The sequence below is a fragment of the Drosophila novamexicana genome, unplaced genomic scaffold (assembly GCF_003285875.2).
Source record: "Drosophila novamexicana strain 15010-1031.04,08,12 unplaced genomic scaffold, DnovRS2.1 tig00000462-arrow-pilon, whole genome shotgun sequence".
In the NCBI taxonomy this organism is placed as follows: domain Eukaryota; kingdom Metazoa; phylum Arthropoda; class Insecta; order Diptera; family Drosophilidae; genus Drosophila; species Drosophila novamexicana.
This window is the reverse complement of record NW_020824806.1, coordinates 2,915,883-2,938,410: the sequence shown is the minus strand read 5'-3', so window position 1 is coordinate 2,938,410 and position 22,528 is coordinate 2,915,883. Positions and strand designations below refer to the sequence as shown.

The 22,528-nt window shown below is 41.2% G+C and overlaps 2 protein-coding genes and 1 long non-coding RNA gene across 4 annotated transcripts in view; 1 reads left to right on the top strand and 2 right to left on the bottom strand.

The window, feature by feature from the left end:
• The window catches only part of LOC115760961, a 32,890-nt gene extending 22,494 nt beyond the window's left edge, over positions 1 to 10,396 (bottom strand). The window contains exon 1 of the mRNA XM_030702553.1: positions 10,354 to 10,396. Coding sequence (XP_030558413.1) covers positions 10,354 to 10,384 — 31 coding nt within the window. The 5' untranslated portion in view covers positions 10,385 to 10,396. The remainder of the gene's footprint in view (positions 1 to 10,353) is intronic.
• LOC115760964 overlaps positions 1 to 17,693 on the bottom strand; it is a 45,612-nt gene extending 27,919 nt beyond the window's left edge. Inside the window, exon 1 of the long non-coding RNA XR_004017696.1 lies at positions 17,632 to 17,693. This is a non-coding gene — a long non-coding RNA (uncharacterized LOC115760964). The remainder of the gene's footprint in view (positions 1 to 17,631) is intronic.
• LOC115760958 lies at positions 13,501 to 15,395 on the top strand. Of its 2 annotated transcripts, none has more exons than XM_030702547.1 (3): positions 13,501 to 13,596; positions 13,786 to 13,891; positions 13,957 to 15,395. In XM_030702547.1, the coding sequence occupies exons 2-3, from the start codon at positions 13,852 to 13,854 to the stop codon at positions 15,105 to 15,107; spliced, it is 1,191 nt and encodes a 396-aa protein (XP_030558407.1). In that variant the 5' UTR covers positions 13,501 to 13,596; positions 13,786 to 13,851; the 3' UTR covers positions 15,108 to 15,395. The 2 variants fall into 2 exon arrangements, with proteins under 2 accessions (XP_030558407.1, XP_030558408.1); XM_030702548.1 differs by lacking the exon at positions 13,501 to 13,596 and adding an exon at positions 13,641 to 13,719.
• Positions 17,694 to 22,528: the final 4,835 nt, after the last annotated feature.

Here is a 22,528-nt window from a genome sequence, read left to right as displayed (position 1 = left end):
GGCGTCATTTGAAGCTGCTGCATCGGGAATATGTCAAATCATTGAGATGAAACAACGACATTTGGAGCGTGGCATAAAAATTGTATTCAACTGGTATTAAAATCATGGCCTGTCTATGGACAGCGACAAGGCAGCAGTTGGGCAAGAGATGACACAACTCGAAATCGACACAGTAAAATGGCCATTAAAATAATAAGGAGACCCCAGTGGCCGACAGACTGCCCTACACAGCTAGCTAATGGCCAGGCAATGATCACAATGTGCTTGTATGTGTGTGTGTGTGTGTGTGGGCGCTTAAATATGAGCTGCACGTGCCGCAGACCCACAATGAACTGAACGTAAAGCAATTCGTGACCCGGTCAGCCTCAAGTACTTATGCAAATAATTTACATGGTTTGTGAGCCGTGCTTAGTGGTCAGCAGTTGGCTCCACCAGGATTTTGGTCAACCGCATACTGCTTTTTGCTGGCTGCCTTAAATGGGCTTCAACTTAACAGGCAGCCAAAACTTGAACACTTTGACTGTGGCTCGGCGATTAGCTGAGGCGGCGGCGGCGGCGGCGGCGGCGGCGGCGGCCACGTTTTAAGCAATTCATTAGCTGTTTACTTCAACCCATTGACGACCCACTCAAAATATGGCCAGCTGTCTGCCGCTGATGAGCTGTGGCCCTTTCGCTGGCCATTTAGGCTGATTGCCAACAACATTAACGATGGCGTTACGTGGCACAATCCATGCTGTTGTTGACAAGTGCAAGCTTTCAATTAACGACAACGCGACAATTGAATGCCATCAAATTAAAGCCATAAGGAGTAACAACATGGAGCTGACTCTGGTTGCCTGTCAGACGACTTGATATGGCCATAAATTATGCGTCTGGCAGCCGACAGTTAATAGGGCAACATGCCACAGACCCAGTAACTTGGCCCACACGGGCTAACATGCTAAGCAGCAGGCGAGCGCGATTATCTTAATTTATGCACGAGACCAGTGGTCAGTGTGTGTGTGTGCGTGTGTGTTTGTGTCAGTGTGTGTGTGTGGGTGTGTGTATGCAGCTGGCGAAATAAATATAAATTGCAAAAACTGTCAAAGCCAAAGGCACAAAAAAAAGGGAATGCAATGAAAAGCGTCGAGAGTCCAAAGGCATTAGTTGTAGTTGTTGCTGCTGCTGCTTCTGCCACAAGCTAAGTGTGCGTGTGTGTGTGTGTTTGTGTGTTTTTGGCACAATAAGGAAATTTTTATCGCTGCCGCATTTGACATTTGAAGTATGCGCTGCAAAATTTATTGTTCAACCTCCCTATTTGGCTTACTTCAATACAAAACCGATAAAGCGCCCGAACAAAAAGAAAAAACTTTGCCCTTTTGCGCCTTGGAATTTCAATTTCAATTCCAGCTTTAAAACTCTTCCATTGATTGTTGTTGCTGTTGCCTAAAAATTAAAATAAATACACAAAATACTCAACAATTGGTAAACAAAAGAAAAATTTGTGTAAAGCGAATGGTCAGCGGCAGGAGAGAGTAGGTAAGAGAGTTTGTAAGGTAAGTGAGGCTTCTTTTGAATATACCTGTTGAAAAATAGTTTTCCCATACCAATTTTCTAAATGCACGCAAACGTCAAAAGCAACAAATGATGCCGCAGCGCAGCGATGGCCCTGAGGGGAAAATGGGCGACACAGCAGCAGAGGGTGGGGGCGGGGCAGTGTGACAGGATGCCAAGCGACAGAACTGTCATTGATTGTCACACATTGTGAGCCAAGGGGAAACGCGTTGTTCTCTCCCTGCTCCCTGTCACGCTCTCGCGTTCTCTCTCTCTCTCTCTCTATGCATGATTTGTATAGCTGTCTCGCTTTCAGCTCCGATTGCTGACGCCATTGCAAGATTGTAATTGTGCGTGTTGCCGTTGTTGTTGCTGTTGATTATGGCTGGTAGCAATCAGCTTATAAATATTGTATGGACTCCACAGTAAAACGATTGAAAAACAATGCGCTGCGAGACGCCAAGTGGTTCAATAATGCAAACGCAATGCACTGTGAAACAAAGCATGGAAAAGCACGCCCCTTCCTGCAGGCCGCGTCGCGTCCTTGTCGGGACTCTTTATCGGGCGGGCTAACAATGATAGCAATGTCAACTGCTTCCTGCCACTTTACACCTGGCTACCAAATAAACACGCTTGCATTTGGCCGTTTCGCTTGGCACGTGACGTCAATGCAAATTGAGCGGCAATTGCAACGTTGCGTATACGCATTGTGCCCAAAAAGTTGTTTGGCTCGCGTTAGCAACTTACGCATCACATTTACATAACAATAGTCGGAATTTGCCCAGTCCCGCCTCGCCCCGCTTCGACTCTCTGCACAGAGCCCAACTTGCGCTAAGTGTGACAATAAATTGCTGTCAACTTTTATTTATCTATAGCCTGGCCATTTCCTGTGTGCGTTTCAAGTCCAGAAACTTTGTTAGACGCAAGCACAGTAACAATAAAAACCACAAGAACAACAAGAACAACATCAATAACAACAACATCAACAACAACAATAAGAGCAGTAATAGCAATACGAACAACAACAAGCTTTGGCCATGTAAGCTAAACGACTCGAGCCTACTTTAAAAGTACTCTATCTATGCCAAAAACTACTTTTAAATGCGGGCAAATGTTTCTTTAGATAATAAATATTTTTACATTTTCTTTTGATATTCTACTGCATCATACTTCTGTGATGTACTGAAAAGTTTTAATATAGATTATTTAAATATATTTTTAATTAAATAACCTTCAACCCAACTTTGTTTTCCACAGTTAAAGTATCCTTCTTAGCTAGGATATTCAACAATAGTTGCTGAGAACGTTGCACAATTCCAACTTACTTCAAAGTAATCTAAACATACTTTAACATACCCATTATCCTGACCAGCAGTCTCTACTTTAGAGTACTTTTCTATATGCCATAAAATTGTATATATATTTGAACATCTTTGTTCCCGTACATCATATATTCTTCTGCAACTTAGTTAAGAGTAGAGTAAACAGCAGAGTTTGTAAAATACTTGTATATAAAATCAAAGCAAGTATCATTATCTAATTGAATAGATTTCATATTCCAACTACTGTACGAATCCCATCTACAAACTATTCAAAAGTACTTAAGAAATCTTTTTATACGTTGCTCTAAAAAGTGTGCTATATATTTTTTCATTGCAATTTCTGACTAGAACATATATGGTATACCTTAAGAAGTTACCCAAATTAGACGTAGTATATAGAGTATATATGGAGTAGTATCAGAGCGTTCCGTAATATATATATACTTTATCTACCTCTTACATATATTATGCAAAATTCCTATATTTTAGCTTTTTTCATTATAGGTTAGGGTATATCTACTTCATCTTTTTCAATTTTCAACCGCATGTTCAGCAGCTGCGGTCCAAATGATGCTTGGCAAGTGCGCTTTATTACCTTTTTTCACTTTTGCAAATACGTTTCTTGCTGCTGTTGTTTTTGTTGTTGTTGAAAGCCACTTTTTTCCAGGGTTCATTGTCTTTTTGACCAGACACCAAAGTGCCAGCGAGCATCTGGCGGACGCACGTGTGTGTCTGTGTGCGTGAATCCTTTTACGCGCTGGCACACGTGTGTGCGTGAGTGTGTGTTTGTGTGTGTTGAATTTGTATGCCTCGCGTGTGCGTGGCAAACAAATAACACACAAAAGGGCAAAGCCAATGGCAATGGCAAAGCTCAACGCGCTTTCCCTGCGTCCATCTCTTGGGCATAATTTGCGTTTAATGAATTGTGCGAAAAGATTTTTATTCACTTAGCTGCGCGCACACACACATACAGATAAACACACAGACAGAAAGAGGGCAGCGGAGAGAACACACACACATGTCTGCACACAGGGACATAAGCCGCTTAGTCGTCAGTTTGGCCAAGCAAATTGAAAGAACTCGCACACATTTTTGACAATCGGCTAATTCCTCTTTATTCCCGATTGCTTTTCGATCAATCATTTAGTCATTAATGTTATTCAAAATGCGTCGCAGTTTGATCAATAAATGTGCCGTCCATTAAAATGTGAAATTCCCTAGAAAATTTGTGGAATCTAAATAATGGGCAAGTCGTCCAAACAAATTTAATAAACTCAGCTCAGCCAGGTCGCGGCCATTTGACAGACAGCGCACAGCCATTGTGGGGCAACTTTGTCGAAATATGCTGGATAAGGCCATTAAACATAACTGCAAAAGCCGTGTGGGGGCAGGGCAGATTTAATTTACGTTTACCTAGAGAAAACTTTAGAAATCTTGCAAAAATATGCCTGAACCACAAATCGCATTAAAATTTATGTCTCAATTCTATAATAGAAATGGGAAAGAAACTTAAAGCTTAACGGCTGTTGCCCTGGCGAACAACAACAAAGAACATCTTAAAGCGCTCGTTTAGCACTTGAAGCTGGCCATTACTCGCAAACACACACACACACATACACACACAAGCACACACTCAGTCACAGCAGCTGTCAGTTCATCATTTCAAGTGCAACAACAACAACAACAATACTTAACACCACATCAACTTAAGATGATAGCCGGCGTGACAACAACACACACCAACTTTTCAAGATATGCGAACAGTAACAAAAGGCAGCACAAACACAGGCGCATAAATAAAAACACCAACAGATAGAGAGAGAGAGAGAGAGAGAGTGTGTGCGAGAGAGAGAGAGAGAGAGAGAGAGAGAGAGAGAGAGAGAGAGAGAGAGACGGAGCGAGCGGAAGCTGTAATTTACATAGCCGCTTCGCGTGCCTCAACGTGAACGACGCAAACATTTCGCTGATATCGGCCGCGTTGGTTCCGCCCATTGCACGCCTTTATCTGACGTCCTTAGATGCGTGCCAAATACCCTGTAACCGCGTCAAAATGGGGCATATAACTTTTGAATAAGGAAAGTCTACAAATGCTTAAAAAACATAAATAATCATGACATTAAATAAAATATAATTTGATATCAAATTAAATTGTCCCACCTTATACCCTATGTAACACCTTTTTTAATTGCTACGCAAATCTATCTTCTGTTTTCATACGTGGTATGTTCTAGTCGATCAATGTGCATTTTTTTTTTTTCAGCACTTTGGTACTCATTTTGATGCCGCTGTGCAACATCGTTGTCTTTTGGCTCGTGTCGATTGTCGCCTTCCGTTGTGGCCCAATCATTTTACGTCCCATAAAACATAAATAGAAATCGATGCTCGGGCCTCCTATCAGACCGGCCCCAGCCCCAGTGCGAGCCCCTGCCGCGGCTCTCAAGTCGCAACCACAGGCATTGGCAGTTTCATTGCCATTTCGATTGTCATTGTTTCGTCTGCCCAGCGACAATTTGAATTACCACCAAAAAAAAAAAAAAAAAAACAACTTAAATACAAAAAAAATAGAGGAAAAACAGAAGAAAAATCGCCGACAAAGGTTGAGCGGTCGCGGCGTAAGCACTGTGCGGGGGGCACTTGGCGTATGTCGCACGTAGTATCTGTCGTCTGTCCCTTATTTTGTTGTTGCTTTTGTTTTTGGTTGATTGTAGCCGTCCTTGTCTCGGCATCGTAACGCGCTCCCCAGGGCAACATTTGGCGGTTTTTTCCAGCCTGTGGCATGGCAAGTCTATAATGCAGCATTATTTTATGTCGAGCCAAGCAATTTATTGAATTTTCTCCCTGGCTGCCTCTCATGTCTGCCCCTATTTCGTGTCCCTATACATTTTGGTTTTAGGTTTTGCAGTTTGGCTTTTTTCGGGTTTTATTTATTTATTTTTTGTTTTTGTGTTTTTTTTTTGCTGGGTTTAGCTTTTCACTCGTGTTGAAGCATTTTATGGCTCTTTTGGCGTATATCAATAAATTTTTAATACATATGATAAAGTGCGTCAAATGATGATTGAAATTGGGCTTCAATTTCCATGCTGTATTCCCCAGCGATATCTTTTGTAAATGTTGTTGCAACTTGGCCAAGTTGATTTGGCCAACTTGCAAAGGTTGTTCCATTTGAGCCGAGTGCTCAATGCACTAAATTCGAATCACATTTTGCCTTTTATGTGCCTGTTCTATCTCTGCCGCTCCGTCTCTTTCTTTAAGTCTATCTTTCTCTCTTTCTGTCTAGCTGATATCTTGTGCATTTTGCTTTGCCATTTGCATGGCCAGCTAAAGTGATAAGAAAAATGCAATTTTCAGCGCACATGTGACAAAAGTTGAAGTGTGTGATGTGAAAGGGGGCAGGTTGTCAAGGAAGCGGGTGTGTAGCTGCCACTAAGCAGCTTAGCAACAGCTGAGCAAAGTCTGCCTGCTGCTGCCTTTCAAGCAGTGCCCAATTCAATTGGCGCAATCAAATCAATGGCAATTCCACTAAATTTGTGATTTTTATGCAAATTTAAACGAAATATTTGCATAGAGCAAGTCATTTTGGCGGCGGTGCGAGAGGGGGCGTAGAGACAGGGAGTGGCCATGCCGTCCGTCAGCCCAAAAATGTAATTGCCCGTGTGTGTGCGAATCAACTAACCCCCCTCCGTCACACACACATTTAATTACAGCACCGTTGGCAATAATTTATAATGCTAATTAAAATTTGGAACACGCACCCACACACACATACATGGACAGCCGCACGCACACACGCTTAAGTAACCAGGGGTAGAAGAGACGCCGCTGGCATTGAAAATTTTCATTTACATGCAGACTACAGCTCACACACACACACACAGTTAGACAGTCACGTATGTGTATGTGTGTGTGTGTGAATGTGTTTGTGTATGTATGACCTTTATCAATCAAATGTTAATTAAGTTTCAAGTCAGGCAAAGGCAGCCAAATGCCCAACCAACTAACAGTTCCCACAGTCTGACCAAATATTAAATTGTTAGGCCCCTCCCCCCAACCCTACCCCCTCCTAGCAGAGCGTGGAACAAAATTATTGCGTATACGTCGCGTGTAACGGCAAAATGCGAAAAGTAAAATGCGCATTAAATAAAATTGGCCACTTGCTGTACAACATCTAAGGCTCGAAGCGTAATACCAAAGCGCAACCGGAAACGGAAATGCCCTGCAGCACGTGACGTTCGCTTGCTAGAGCCAAGTTCTCTCTCTCTCTCCCTCTCTCTCCATCTCTCACTCTCTCTCTCTTGCTCCCTCTTCAGCTCTCTGCCTTGTAACTAACGCCATCTACGACATTGTCTGGCTTGTTTGCAATGGTTTTTTGGTTAACATGCGCACAGATTGATGCGTGGCCAAATTGTAGACAGCCGCAAATTGTGGCAATTTCGGTTGCTGTCAACGCACACATGCCCCAGCGAGATGGTGGCACGTTTTTATGCCCTTGTGCATTCAAGGAGACAGCTCCAACACCATAAAGTATATATATACATATGTATTACTGATCAAAATGACTTTTAGAGTTGATGTAGCCGTCTTTAAAGCTAAGTCAAAGAAAGGAAACCGATCTGAGGTTTGGAATATCATAAGGGAAATAACTTTTCTTTTACAGATAAATGTAAAAAACTTGTTACATTTTCTAACGCTCTCAACATTTAATTGAATAATAACAGTCCAAATAATTTAGGTAATAAAGATATCGGGTATCAGTTCTTTTTTTGCAAGAGTATTCAAGCTGTCGCACCGTGACATATAACTCTTCTTTATTCTTGTACTCGTCCAGCGGCATACAAATGGCCAAACAATAGCTTGCCGCTCGTGCCAAGAAGGCAGTTGCAAAACTTGCCACAAGCAGCTGCACAAAAGTCAAGGCTGGAGGCCTTGCTGTGGCTTGTCCTGCACGTTGTCGTCAGTTGTCTGGCTGTCAGACTGTCAGTCAGTCTTCCAGACTGAACGGGCGACAGTGAGCCATATTTTAGTTATATGCCCTGGCCCGGTTATGCATCGGATTGCAGTTTGGTTAGCCAGCAATTTGACCACTTTATAAAATCAAATTAAAATCCAATAAATTTAACTAAAATGTAGTCCATAAGTGAATATTACTTAAGTGTGTTGACAGGCCAAAAGCAAACAAAGCACTTTAAGAATGAGCAGGTTTTGATAGTTATTATTGAATTATGTATTAAACGTAATCAATTCATGTTCAAGTTTTTGAAGTGTAGCTTTTAAAAAGTCTATAAAATACATTTAGGCTATTTGGATTGTTTAAGCTGATGCGTACTTATTGTGTAGTGCACGTTAATAGCTAAAAGACAGCTGCTTTTACTCTTCTTAATACATTTAACTGGACGTTTATTTATCACAAGTGTGCGAAAATTCTGAAAATTGCGTTTGACAAGAGCGGCACATGGCGTATGCGCAACGTGCGTGTCAGACCGATGTGACAAACGCTGCAAAGCGAAAGGTCATCGCATGCACCTTGGCATTTGTAATCCATTGTAGCAATCCCAACCCCGTCTCTCCACCCAAACGCTTGCACTATGCAATGCTTTCTGTTACTTTTCACCGGCGTCTGGCAGTTGTAAATGACAGACGTCAGAATGGCACAAAAGACAACGTCTGGCATGTGGATATGGATAAGATGCAATGGGTCACGATGTGGCTCTGTAGCTATGGATCTCTATCACTATCTCCCTTTCTCTATATCTCTCTCTCCTTTTCTCTATGTGTGTGGTGCATTGGATGCTGTGTCAGTTGCCATTGCGTTTACCACATTTCAGCGCCACTTTCTGGCAGCCATCGATTTATTTACACTAATTTGCGCTGAGCTGCTTGCCCAGTAACTGACTCTCAGATTGGACTTGCCACTGCTGATCCGACAGTTGCCAATGATCTGGGTATTTATACTAGCCAAGTAGCTAGCGAGAATCGAGCCGGGCAGCAGCTGCCTTTAAAGCTACGGCAGCTAATCAGCTTAAGCTTCTGAGCCGCAAACTGAACTTCGTTTGCGAATGGGCCGTAAAAGTTTTCCAAATGCACACTCAGCCGAGGCCGAGGTAATTGCTCGTGAAGCGACTGTGAAAAATGACATTTAAATTCGTTGCGTAACTGTTACAGCAACTGTTGCTGCAACTGCAACTGCCACTGCTAGAAATATCAAAAATCCCAAAAAAAAACATTTAACAAACCAACGTCAAAATAAACAAAAAATGGCAGTTGAAATGCAATTTGGTTTCAACGATATGTTGCATGCATATTCAATGCCACCAAACGGGGCAACCAGCCCAAAATTCGTCGCTTGCACGTGTTGCCAAAGCGTAGTACGTTGCTGGTTAACTTCATTTACTTAACTTTTTCGTGAAATGCCGACAGAAAAAAGTAAAACAAAACAAATAAGGAGCACAACAAAAAGAAAAAAATCGTTGTACAAATCGCGACGAAATAATTGAATTTTCATTTCCGTTTTATGTGTTTACTTCCGCCGCGTGCTACAGGCTGAACGTTTCACAATTTTGACGGCCCTTGGCAACGGGCCTTATGAATGAGGGACAGCTACTTACACTCTCTGCCTCCGCCTTCACCCTCGCTATATGTGCCCCAATTTCATTCTGATTTCGACCTATTTGTATACAAAAGCACTCAATTTCTGGCAGGCTTGAAAAACTTTTTAAGTCAATTGTCAAAAAGTTTTTAACGTCTTTTCGGCAGCAGCAGCATGGCCACGCCCATCATTTCTATTGCCGTCGTCGTCGCCTGTTTCCGCCGAAATTGAAATATAATTCGGTAAAGTTTTGCCGTACGTGGCCATAAATCAATGGCAGACAAAGGCGGACAACTGAAATTGATTTAAGCCCCGAAAGTGTTGTGGGCGTGGTCGCCAATCAAATGAGACACTGACACATAATTTGGTCAGCATCAGTTCAGAGATACGCGCAGGCTTTGGCGTAAATTAAATGCGTAAAGTTTGTTGAAGTGGTTAAGAAATGACATTCGACACACACTACCCTTTGTTTACCCAATCATTTTTTCCAGTTGCGCAGAATACTCTAGTGAAATACTTAGACTCTTGTGAAAATCAATTACGACCCAAATCAAATACTCATGGAACTCTAGGAAAACTTCCTATAAAATTTAATTTAACGACATACTCATACTACTTAAAAGACTTGGGTCACTCACCAGCCCGTGAGAAATACTCATAAGTCCTAATTGAGTATAAAGTATTTAACACAAGGTCAATGACATACTCGTTATATTCATAAGATACGCTTAGATACCCAAGTCCGATGCTCATAAGAAACCTACATTCGAAGATTATTCTAAAACTACCTGCTACTGCTCATGAGTCGAAACGAATACTCATTAAATTAGTGTGAAATAATCTTAATACTCTAGACACACACTAATAAGACTCTAGCAGGCATATTTGTAAATTTCATATATATAACATACTCACAAAACTCATAAGACACGACTAAAGTAATCATAGTACTCAAACCAAATTCTCATTGTTCTCACTCACTGCATTTGGCATCTATTACGAAATGTTATGCTTAGCTATCCGTCTGTTACTCATCTTTCATTTTGATGAGCGGCCCGGAGCAGAGTTCATAATATTTGCATAAACTAAAATATGCAACCTTCAGTTCTGGTTGTAAAATTCACAACTATCCATAAAAAAAAGGCAGCCATAGCAATCGCTGAACCGCAAATCGCGGGTTTTATGGCAGGTTCTGTCAGAGTGCCATCTGCTTTTTTCTAAGCACTTGCAATCACATTGGCTTTTTACAGCATTTGTTTTTTTTTTGTTTTTGTTTGTATTTTGTAGTATTAAAAACAGTATAAACATGCGCCACGTTGTCTCGTCAAATTTTACCCGGGTGTCTCTTGCCTCTAGTTCCCCGCCACTGTCCGATCTCTTGTCAGTTGTTTTGTTGTTCTTGGCACATGTCAGAGAATACTCGAACTTCAAACCGTGCTTATTGCTGGTTCATTTTGTGCTCAGCGCGTCAGTTGCACATTTAATTAAGTTTACGGCACGCTGCACACGTAAAGGACACGAAGGAGCAAGCCAGACGCCTGGCTGCAGGCTGCAGAGGGCGAAAGGACGCTATTAATTAAATTGCTTTATACAGTTAAGTCGCCAAGCCAAAAAGTTTGTGTGTCAACAATTGGAATATTAACGAACCAACTAATGAGACTCCACAAAAGGCGCGAAGCAATCGCTGTCTGTACTGTTTGTGTGCGAATGTATCTCTGTGAGTGTGTGTGTGTGTGTGTGGGTGGCTGCAACAGAAACTAACTAAAAGGCTTATTAAATGTTTGCTGTTGGCGACTCCACCTGTCGGTTGTAAGATCAAAGGCCCTTCGAAACCCTGCGTGCGCCCACAAATCCTGTCTGACTGCCACAAATCATGCGCTCTCTGACAGACAGCTCGTCCAATTATTGCCCAACTCTGTCTACTTGCCATGTCTACTAATAAATCCGCTCAGTATGGTACTCTGGACCTGCATACTTAGCACTCGGAAACATGGGTCGCTTTAATAAATAGCGACAACAAGGTTCAAACCAGTAGCTTAAGTGCTGACGCCCTTTGAAGTGTGTTCGGCTAATAAGTTACTCTTGTCTGCGTTGTTTTGTAAGCACTTTGCAATAGTTGTGCAAAACAAAATATATATAAACCAGAAATGATACTATAAAGGTAAATATATTGCTTAGTTTATATGCTTATTGTTGTGCTTGCAGTCGTTTATCATTAGGTTCTCGTTCAAATTTATAAAATTTAAATTTTGTTCGATACTCGTTTATTGGTTAGTCTATTCGACACTTTTTGTTTACTCGTTTCATTTAAGCTCGGTTATCGTTGGTTAATTTTATCTTTTACTCGCAACTCGGTGGTTATTTAACTCATGCTTACACGTTTGTTATTCTCCTCACTTTTGCTCGGGACTCGTTTGTTATTCATACACGTACTCGTTACTCGGCTCAGTCATTAATCATTTGCTACTTGACTCTCAGCTACTCGTTCCTCGTCTCGTTAGTATCTGCCGATATCGTTCTATACGCCTGTCACTAGACACTTTCATTTGTGTGTTTATGTTTTACTCATTAATCGCTGAATATAAGCCTCCCATTAAATCGTTATTCAAATTTTGCTCACTGCTGCTAGATTCCTCGTTGGTTTCTCGTCTCGCTTGTACTCGTTACTCTTTGTTACTTGTCTCGTTAGTATCTCCTTCTGTCGGTCTACATGCCTTTCGTTTTGTCTAGTTACTTTTAGATTTTCGTTGTGTGGTTTCGTTATTTAATGTGCTAAACAGCCCTCGCATTAAATTTTATTTCTCTGTAGATCCCGTTTGACTCGTTTCACAGCTACGACGCACACGTAAAGCGAAGGGCAGCATATTAAATATTTAAACCGCTTGCCGGACACAAATCCAGCAACCGAATCGACTTATATTAAATACACTCAAACAACAACTGGCAATCGCAGATAAGCAGCGTGTAGTGAGCGAACAGAGGGCAAAGTGCCAGCGGGCATATAATGTGCAAATCCCAGTGCATCGGCAACAGCAGCAGCAGCAGCAGAAGCAGCTGAAGGAGCAACTGGCGGGAGGCGAAGTTTCAATTCCAATTCCAATGACAGTGGCAAAGTTTGAGTTCCCCTGCCAATCGTTTGGCATTTACATTTAAGCTGATAAGCAAAGTGCTTCCGCCTCCAACCGGTTGTCACTTGCGCTCAGCTCACCTGGCTGACGATTCAGCTGTGCCTCGCCAGAGCGTCAAAAAATGCGAGCATGTCGCAAGTTTATGAAAACGCAAGCGTTAAAATTTACATTTGAGGCACGCACTTTACATTATTAATGCCAGGCACTAAAGGTGGCGAAAAAACAAAAAAATTAGTTGCCAACGGATGTGGCAGCCATATAAGTTATGCACACATCTCAGTGTGTGTGTCTGTGAGTGTTTATGTGCGAGTGTGTGTGTGTGTGCGCTTGTTGTAAATGCTTCAGCCATTTGGCAAATGTATCGCATTTCGTTTTGTATGTTTGCACTTTTTCGCATCGCTGAGAATTTTCCAATTTTTGCTGCTAATATTTATTAATCAAGTAATAGCAACACACACACACATTCTCACACCCTCTCTCACACACACACACACACACAGACAGAGAGGGAGAGTGATTTTATGAATATATGAGTGCGGCACTTGTCTTTTTGTTGTTGATTTTTTGCACAAAAATTGATTGGGAATTTATAAGCTAAAGTTTTCACAGCATTTTCTTGTTTTATTTTTTGGGCGCATCAAAAAACAAAATCAAATAACAAACTTTTTTTGGCTTTGTTGCTGCCAATTTTTTTTTTGTATTGGCTGCCATTCGCAGCACTTGAAAAGGTCACCACATGTGTGTGTGCGTGTTTGGCTATTGACTTTTCTCTATGTCCAGCCATATGCTGAATTACAAGTGGAAACTTTAACGTGCCCCCAAAAAACTTGAACTGGATTTACATAAAAAAATCATTTGATATACTCTGTACATATACACGAATCTATCTATATACATATATATTCATATTTGTATAGTTGCCAGAGCAGGCTTTGACGTTACTAAAGCTGTCTGTCAAAGTGAAGCTGAATAAGCAAAAACTAAAACAAATCAATCTACGTTCAAGCCTCGTAACGTGCACATCACAAAAGTAAGTTTCATAAACTATAAAAATACATTTTTATATTGAAATTCAAATAGGAGATGAAGGGAAAAAAATGCGTTGAAAAGTTTTGCGTATAATCGAAATTTCTGCTGGTTATTACGTTCTATTGTAAGCACAGGCTGAGTTATTTTTATACATTTATTAATATAAAAGTTTTCTCTCATATATTTTCAGCTCTTTCCTGAATTTATGCGAAGCCTTTGACTACTGCGAAAATACCCCCCACGACAAGCTGCAACTATGATGAAGCTATTGGCTCACATTCTAATCTTGATCTGCTGTAAGTATGCTCAGTTTTAATATTGAAATGCCAACAACTCCATTAGGCGCAAACATGCCTCATAGATGGCTGCCTGTTGCTGCCACAGCCCGCGCACACTCTGCGCATCAAGCGCTCCGATAGCCTGGCCAATGCCACAAACAGTAATAACTTGAAAGCCAACCAGGCGAATTCAGTACTGCCTACTCTGGCCAAGGCTTTGGGCACTGCAGAGCTTCTTGGTGCCGCGAAGCCACAAGTGGAGAATGCGGGCCCAGTCGAAGCTGCAGTTGTGTCAACCACAAATGCCACCGGAACCACAGCAGCAGCAGAAGCAGCAGCAGTAGCAGCTGGTGTCGCCACAGCAGCGACTGCTGTAGCAGCAGGGTCTACTAATCCTGTAAGGAACATGGAACAGCTGGATGAAGCTCAGTCCAATGAATTGGCCGCCCGCATGCATCGCGGCAAGCGTCGCATGTCGCTAATAGACGAAACGCTTTTGTCCAAGACATTGCATCATGGTCGCCACCATGCCATAGCAGGTGGTGTTGGTGGTGCCAATGCCGCCGTCGCCAACGCCGCAACAGGAGCAGTCGCAGCGCCACCCTTCGTATACTACAACAAGATGGTATCGCCGGATGGCAAACAAGAGCTCAAGGAATTTCAGCTGATGTCGCCCAATATGGTCATTGAGAGTGTGCAGCATGACATGAACTATGGACCCGCCGCCGACATGGGCGGCGGTGTGTTGCTTTTGAATGCCGAGAACAATCTAAACGGGCGTATTCGCACCATGGCCAAGCCGAAGCATCATCACAAGCACAAATCTCTGGCAATGCCGCCCTTTCTGTTCCTGCTGCAGCAGATGTTGCAGCCGAACATGAATCTGGATCTGGAGACGATGCCACAGACGCAACGCAATCGCTTGGAGGCGCCGCTTTATCAGTTCCTCGACAGCGCCGTCGACAATGCGTTGCGCAACAATCACGAGGTCTTCGAGCATCTCGTTTCCGATCATGAGCTCGACCTAAGCGATAAAGATAAAGAGAAGGATAAGGGCAGGGACACCCTTGAATTGAAATTGGACAAGCCCAAGGAGGCTATTGAGGTGGCAGCAAATCGCAAGGAAGATGAACTAGTCGTTAGCTGTCCCATACACCATGAACACCATGCCAACAATAATGGCGAAATGGTTGACGACGATGTTGTCCTGGTCAACGAGTGTCATATCGTTTAGAGACAACCACCACACAACAGTAGGAATTTCGAGTCTAGCATTGAGGGCACTTTTAAAGTAGTTAGCTTCGATTTTTATATTTGGCTTGTTTGAAGACGCAACAAAATTTTTAGGTAGGCTTAATTTCAGTTTCAGTTTCTAGTTAACTCTAGTGTTTCTCAAATTGTTTACAGTTTGTTTTTGGGTTCGAAGTTCTACACAGAATGATAAAAAAATGTTTGCCAAGTTCCGACTAAAATGTGAAGCGGGCTTAAATTGTACAAAATAAAAAACATCAATTCCTGTAAATGAGTCTGGGTTTAATTCGCTATACTCATGCACTCGCTGCTCATTTGTACTCGTTACTCGCACGTGGTCGTGACTCATTCGTACTCGTAATCTACGCTCTTGCTTATACTACGTAGTTACTGCTTACTCGTTTGTTCCTAGTTTCCTGTCGCTTCTATTAGCAGCAACAAAATTAAATTAAATGAATTATAAACGAACTATCAACTATTAAATTCTTACCTAGAAAAATATATTGCTAATCAAAGCGTTCGTTTGCGTTTTAATCGATTTTTAATTCATTCAAAGTGTTTCTGAAATTCAATACATTTAATCGGAATTACCTTCAAAATTTCCAATAAGAGTCGATTTGGCGAAAACTAATATGTTGCGTATGCCAAATAAGGTATGCTGTCAAACAAGCAAATAAATTAGGTACGCACACACAAACAGGAGCTCATGGGCTGTTGTGTGTGCCTGAGGATAAAGTTTTGCCTGGTGTTGGCTGCTAAATGCTAAAAGCTGCTAATTTCTTATACAATAAAACTAATGTAAATTGCCACTTGCCATTCGGCACGCATTAGTATGTGTTAGCTGTGTGTGCGAGTGTGTGTGTGTGTGTGCGAGTGTGTGTACAATACATGGACATTAAATGGAGCACATAATGTGCTGGAAGTCAGAAGAGCATTGAAAGACAAACCCCAGCCAAACCGAATGCCAAGCGAATGTCATGGGTGCTTTAGCTACAGCATAAATACAAATTTGCTTTACAAATGCACGTCAGCAAGCGTGTACGTATGTGTGTTTTTGTGTGTGTGAGTGAGTGAGTGAGTGAGTGTGTGTGTGTGTGTGAGTGTGTGAGTGTGTGCTTGAGTTGATCTTTGAATGTTGCCTTAAGTGTACATTCAATGTACATAAGTGCATACAAATACACTAGGGCAAACCATTATATATAAGCTTATATAATAGGGCGTGTGTGCCGCAAGAGCAGAAAAGTGCAACGCAGCATTCGTAAATTGCGTAGCTGCTCTGGCATTGTCCCTGGGGTGTTAACTGGAGTGTAAATGTGAATGTATGTGCAAGTTTGCGTGGCAACCCATTTCGAGTCATGACACACGCCCCCGCAGCCGCCTCCTAATCTAAAAACCTACACCAACTGTTGGCCATACACGCGTGTTGGCCAAGGCATATATAACATACATATAAATCTATATATCTATATGCTCGTATATTTATTACAATTGTAAACACTAAATGCAGTTGACAGCCAACGCGACACATTGGCTTTGGCAGCAAAACTGGAACTACCAAAGTTCCCGCTGGGTTCGCCACTCGGGGGGAAACTTTCAATGCTGCTTAAAGAGCTGGCGAAAGGGTCGGTCGGGTTGACGGATATAACAAGTGCATTAGCTAGTGAAAATACATGGCTTATGATTTCAATGACAGCCATAAGCATTAGCAGAGATAATGCATACAGAGCTGGTTCATTCAAGAAATTCCAAAATGCGAACTCTTCAAATTACCACAAACAATTTTTATATAATGTGATTAAATTCGCTTTTGAGTGGGGATGACAACAAAATAATTTGATACACAGCCATAAACTGAAACGCAGACAAACGAATCGACTTTGGCTGTTTTGTTAATCTTTTTGTTGGCTGCTTTCAAATTTATAGCTCATAATGAGGAAGCGGGCAAGTGTAGGGATGAGCCTGCCCCATGGCAGGGGTGAATGGCCCCATAAGCAGGCCATCAGTGAAAAGCGTTGCCAGGGCTTCTATTGACATTTGCTTAAGTTGCTGCTGTTCCTGTTACTGTTATGGCTGCCATTTGGCAGCTTGTAATTATGTTTGCCACAAGTTGTTGCCAAAAAGTTATTATCTAGATTTCATAGTCAAAAGCCATGACGGCGGCAACGGCGGCGGCAGCAGCATCAAATTCAATTGAACTGTTGAGTCAGCACAGCCCGCCAGCCCGCCAGCTCTCTAAACTATTGAAAACATTCAGAAAGTCAGCGCCACGTTTGTCCTCTAAGTCCATTGAAGCTAATTTGCAATAGCATCGAGAGAAAAGTTTTCGAATTTAACTGCCATGCATCAACAGAATGGTTTAATAAAGAGCAAAAGATTTCTTAGCTTTAAGAACACAAAATGTCGCAAGTTAAACCAAGAAAATGTTGATAATATAGATAAAAATTGTTGCAGAATAGTTGTGTAGCATAAATAACGATTTAATCTAGGCATGTGCTCAGAAAACTTACCGTTCTGCTGCTTACTACCACATGAAAAAGTCACTGCTTTGGCAGCGGAAATTGCAGATTCTGAAGTTGCAGTTGCAACAGAAGGCGCCAGCCTGCAAAAATAGGAGAAAATATTTCTAAGTCTTGAAAAAATAGTATATATATACATAACACTAAATCAATAACAAATGCTAGCTGCTGTAAAGGAAGTTGCTGAGAAAAAAAAGCACAATAAATCTCCTACATAGCCCGCTCGGTTCAACGAGAAGCTATATACACTGCCATAGGTTAAATCGGCATTGCGCTGCAAAGTGCTTACACTAGTTGTTTTTTCATTGCTTTAGCGGCTGTCATACACGGCGTATGCGTCATCTGACAGCAGAATTATGCAAATTCTGGCGCATCAGATTCAAAAGCAGGCCACGCACACACGCACACACTCAGGCGACAGATGACAGCTGCAAAAAAAAGCAACACCAACAAAAAGCGAACGTTGTTTATTTTGCTTGGCAGCTGACAGCCAAAAAATCAAAAGCATTGCAACGCTGACACTCGGAAATCAATAGCAAATCAACACCAGCAGCTGCAGCAGCAGCGATTTGGTTGCACATCAAAGTGGCTTTAAATGCGGCAGAGATCCATTTCGATTGTCAACAATAGAGGCGTTGGGGCATGCTACAAATTTATGTTGCACGCGTTCGAGTGGTGGGGCTGTTAATTGAGTCATCCCAGTTGCTCGAGATTGCTATTGTTCCTCTTGTTGTCCAAGTCAAATTTATTTGCCACGCGTTGTTGCAAAGTCCGCTTGTGACTGAGGAATGCTACAGAAAAAGAGGTTGGTGTGGTCGCAACAGGGAGAGGGGGGGTTCAGCTATATGAATGCATCGTGTTGCGTGCAACTTTTACAAGTGAAAACTTTGCTGTCAGAGATACTTTATGTGCAAATTTTTGGTTGGGCAAGATACACAATGGCAACAAGCACACACGCACACGCACACAATTGGTCAGCAGTTTGCTGGTGCTGCGGCTGTCAGTTGCCAAGTCATTTGCATGCACGCACAGCACAAATACAAATACCAACCGGGCATGCAACACAAGCAACTACAACTACAACAAAAACAAAGAAAGTCAGACAGCGAGGGAGAGAGAGAGAGAGTGTAAGAGAGAACTACAAAAAAGCCTTCGCTTGCAACTTGAAAGCAAGTGCAACAACAAATTTGACCGCCTGTTAGCATATAAATCACATTGTAAAAGATAAATTGAAAGCTGTTGTGACTACTGCCGTCAACTTCCCCCTTTCCACCCTATCCGTACCCCTATTCCCAGCCCATTACTATGCTCATACTCTAGCTCATGCAGCTAATGCAATTAACATACGCACAAGCAATGCAAATGGCAAATACTACCATGAAAGCTACATTGACAAATTTCAGGGCACATTTTAAAGCTGACCCTTGCACTCCGCAGACAAGTAAATATTAGACACTGCTAAGCAATACAAATTACAGTTAAGCAGATTAGAGCAGCGCATTCAAGAGATACGCGCATCCACAAGAAACGTTGCATGAAAACTCTAATTGTTGTTAACCTGATTTTGGGAATGGAGGAGTTAAAGAGAACTTTATGCATTTGTGAATTCAATAACTCAATTCAATATAGCTCAATCTCTCTATCTATCTATCTATCTATCTATCTATCTATCTATCTATATATCTATATATATATATCTATCTATCTCTCTATCTATCTATCTATCTCTCTTTTTCTCCCTATCTCTCTTTCTCTCTCTTTCTTTCTCTTTCTCTCTCTCTCTCTCTTCCACTCTCTAAGTATTACAACAGAGTCTGCTTATCACATGACTTCTTGTTTAACAATTAGTTATCAAGTTAAATGCTTTTCATTAATCTCCCTTCTATACGATTTTCTCATTCAAGTAATACCTACATCATTGTTATTTGCCTATGTGTATTTATTTAAAGACTTCTTTTCTTTCCTTTTCTTTACCCGCGCCTTTCTATGCGAATTTCATATTTCACAAAACGGTATAAAATCTTATATATAGAATTCAGAAGCTAATAGTTTACATGTTATCTCTAACTAACTCTCTCTAACTGTTTTCTTAAGCAACGTTGTATATATTTTACTGTGCAAACATCTTAGCGCTTTTCATTTATTTGATTATCAGAGCTACTGAATGGCCAGCTACTAATTTGCATGTCCGGAGCAACAGCTCGAAACTTAAGACTTTCAATGCTTGCTGTAGTTATTGATTGCTCCCGCACTCTTTATTTCTCTCCCCCACTCTATCTCTCTCTTTCTTTCTCTCTCTCTCTCTCTCTCTCTCTACCTTTCCCGCCTCAACAAGGTCAATCTTCGTTTGCCCCACATTTGAATGCGCATAAAGCCAACTTGTTTTTGTAGTGGAGATAAACAGATTCACTTGGACCCTCTGATGGCTGCTTGTTTATGGGTATTGTTCATTAGATCTGATTATTGTTAATATTTGAACAATGAGTGTTTAGCACTTGGGTGCAAACCCTTTTGACTTTTGTCAGTCGTTGGCATTATCAGATTTAATGAGCTCTTATCCACCACTTTCTCTTTCTCCATCTTAATGCTCCTTCTCTCGATTGAATGCCAGGTGGCCAGATTGTCACTTGGCCAGTTTATTACTTAGCCAGCTCCGTTACAACTTGTAACTTGTCGGCAAGGCAACAGATAAGGCACAGAAACAATAAGCCCGATTAGCAGCCAGAGCACCCACAACTTATGCAATGAAACAAAATATCCTGCTTTTGCTTCCTGCTTGCATTTGCACTGTAAAAAAATTATTTTACAGTCGCATGCAATTTTAAGGCAAACAGGACGATTCAACACTAAGTGTTGAAATAGTTGGGGGTTATTAAAGCTAGCTAGAGAGAATAAACTCTTAGACCAAAGAGCTAGCTGTGGAGATTCTAAAATAACACAGACTTAGCCGAGCTTTAGCTTTAAGTAAATTCTTAGACCTAAGGGCTTTGATATGCACATTCATGTGATTTTAAAGCTGTTTTTACAGATGACTTTAAAATAGTGTTAAGAAACGAATGAAATGCTTTTTAAGCTGATTTTAAAATATTTTATAATAAAGTGTTGCAATGTGCTAAGCGTGTTAACGTTTTTAATGCTACTCAACACTATGATTTATTGTTTACATTGTAGTGTGTAGAATCGTGTTTGGTTTGGTTTCTGATCATCTACTTTGAAACATTTATAAAACACCTGTAAAAACGTTAAAGAACACATTAAAGACGAATGTCAAGAAACAAGGGTGTAGTTTTCTACGTCAAGGGGGACTTGAGATTGGAGTCTATACCGAGCCAAGCCTGCAGTGCTCGACGCTCAGGCTGTGACCATCATAGCAAGGTATAAATCTATAACAGACAGGACTTACTGACTGCATTGCGAAGAGACTATCGGCTGCATGGGAATATAGCAGTCGTCTCCGCTTCACTAAGCTGACGAGGTATCTGGAGATATCAATCCGTAACACGTTAAATAATGCTGCTGACAGCGATGTCATCAGTTCCAGGATGGTGTCTAGTGGAGTATTTAGATATAACACATTTATGTTTTACTCTGACTCCAACAACTTGCTTGCTATCTTGGCATAACATCATAGAAAGGTACAAAGAAATACTAATTTAAATGTTTTTCTACAATTTTCATTACATTTGAAATGTATTCGACCAAAAAATCGATATTTTATCATTATTTATACAACCATTAAATAACTTTACCTATTGAGATTTTATTCAAGTGAGCCCTTATCTATTGCTGCAAAAATTGAGTGCATTTTAAACTTGCCAACATGTTCGTTCTTCCATCTACTCAACCAGGCACTAACGAGGTCTGTTATAGTATATGTAGTACTATGTACTGGCCAGACCTTATGCTATAGAGAAAATGTAAAAAACGAGTTTAACCTTTCCCAGTCGGCAGCCGTTTAGGCAACCGCACATCAGTTTGGGGCCAGCTGCTGGCGCTTGCCAGAACTTGGCTTCTAACTTTTAGCGAGCGCTAAGTGCATTTTAATTTGTCTTTCATACTTAAGGGCGCTGCATCACGACGCGGAGCTGGCTGTCGCTGCGGCAAATTACGACAAATTAAATTTGAGGGGCCTGGAACAGGTGATTATCTTCTGTATTTGCCGGAAAGCCGCAAGCCAAGTGAACGCTGCACTTCACTCTGTGGCCAAATGCAATCATGTTGAAGTCCATTATGGGGCGGCATAATTTAATATTAGACACTTTGCGATTGCACTTCTCTGTTCATATTCACAAATTAATCGATCTTAATTGACAGCTGTCTCAGTTTTAATGCAATATAATTATTATTCCTTGACTCGGAAATTTAATTTATAAATTTTGTTTACTTTGGCAACTCATAAGACGATTGCATTTTGTAATTGCGCCAATAATGAGCAGCTTGTTCAAAGAAAATGACCAACAGAGAAAGATTGGGAAAGAAAACAGAGAGAGAGGAGCGAAAAAGTTGAGAATTACAAGTGCATAATTATGAATTTGTTATTGCTCATTAGCTCAATGGCCAGAGTGGAAGCCAACCAAAAGGACAGCTCTCAATTAGACAGTGAGCACCAAAAATAGACGCACAGTGAAATACGCATAGAAAGAAGACGCTGCCAAATTTAGCTTTCTTAAATATATTATCTACATTAAACAATTTTTTAGTTCTATCTTAATTAAATACTTGGTTTTGTTTATCCCACATGGAGTGCCATTTAAGTACTGGTTAAAACTCACATTATTTTATTTATTTAAGGCTAAGCAAACATATTTGCATGTAAATTTCTAACATAACGAATAAAGAAAGCCACAAATTTGTCAAAATTTAAACTATTTTGAATTTTGTGATGTGC

Bases quoted from the DNA above. Each gene is read 5' to 3' on its own strand.
- LOC115760958 (XM_030702547.1), top strand. From the start codon at position 13,852: ATGATGAAGCTATTGGCTCACATTCTAATCTTGATCTGCT. The intron at 13,892-13,956 runs GTAAGTATGCTC...CATGCCTCATAG, and splicing joins CATTCTAATCTTGATCTGCT to ATGGCTGCCTGTTGCTGCCA.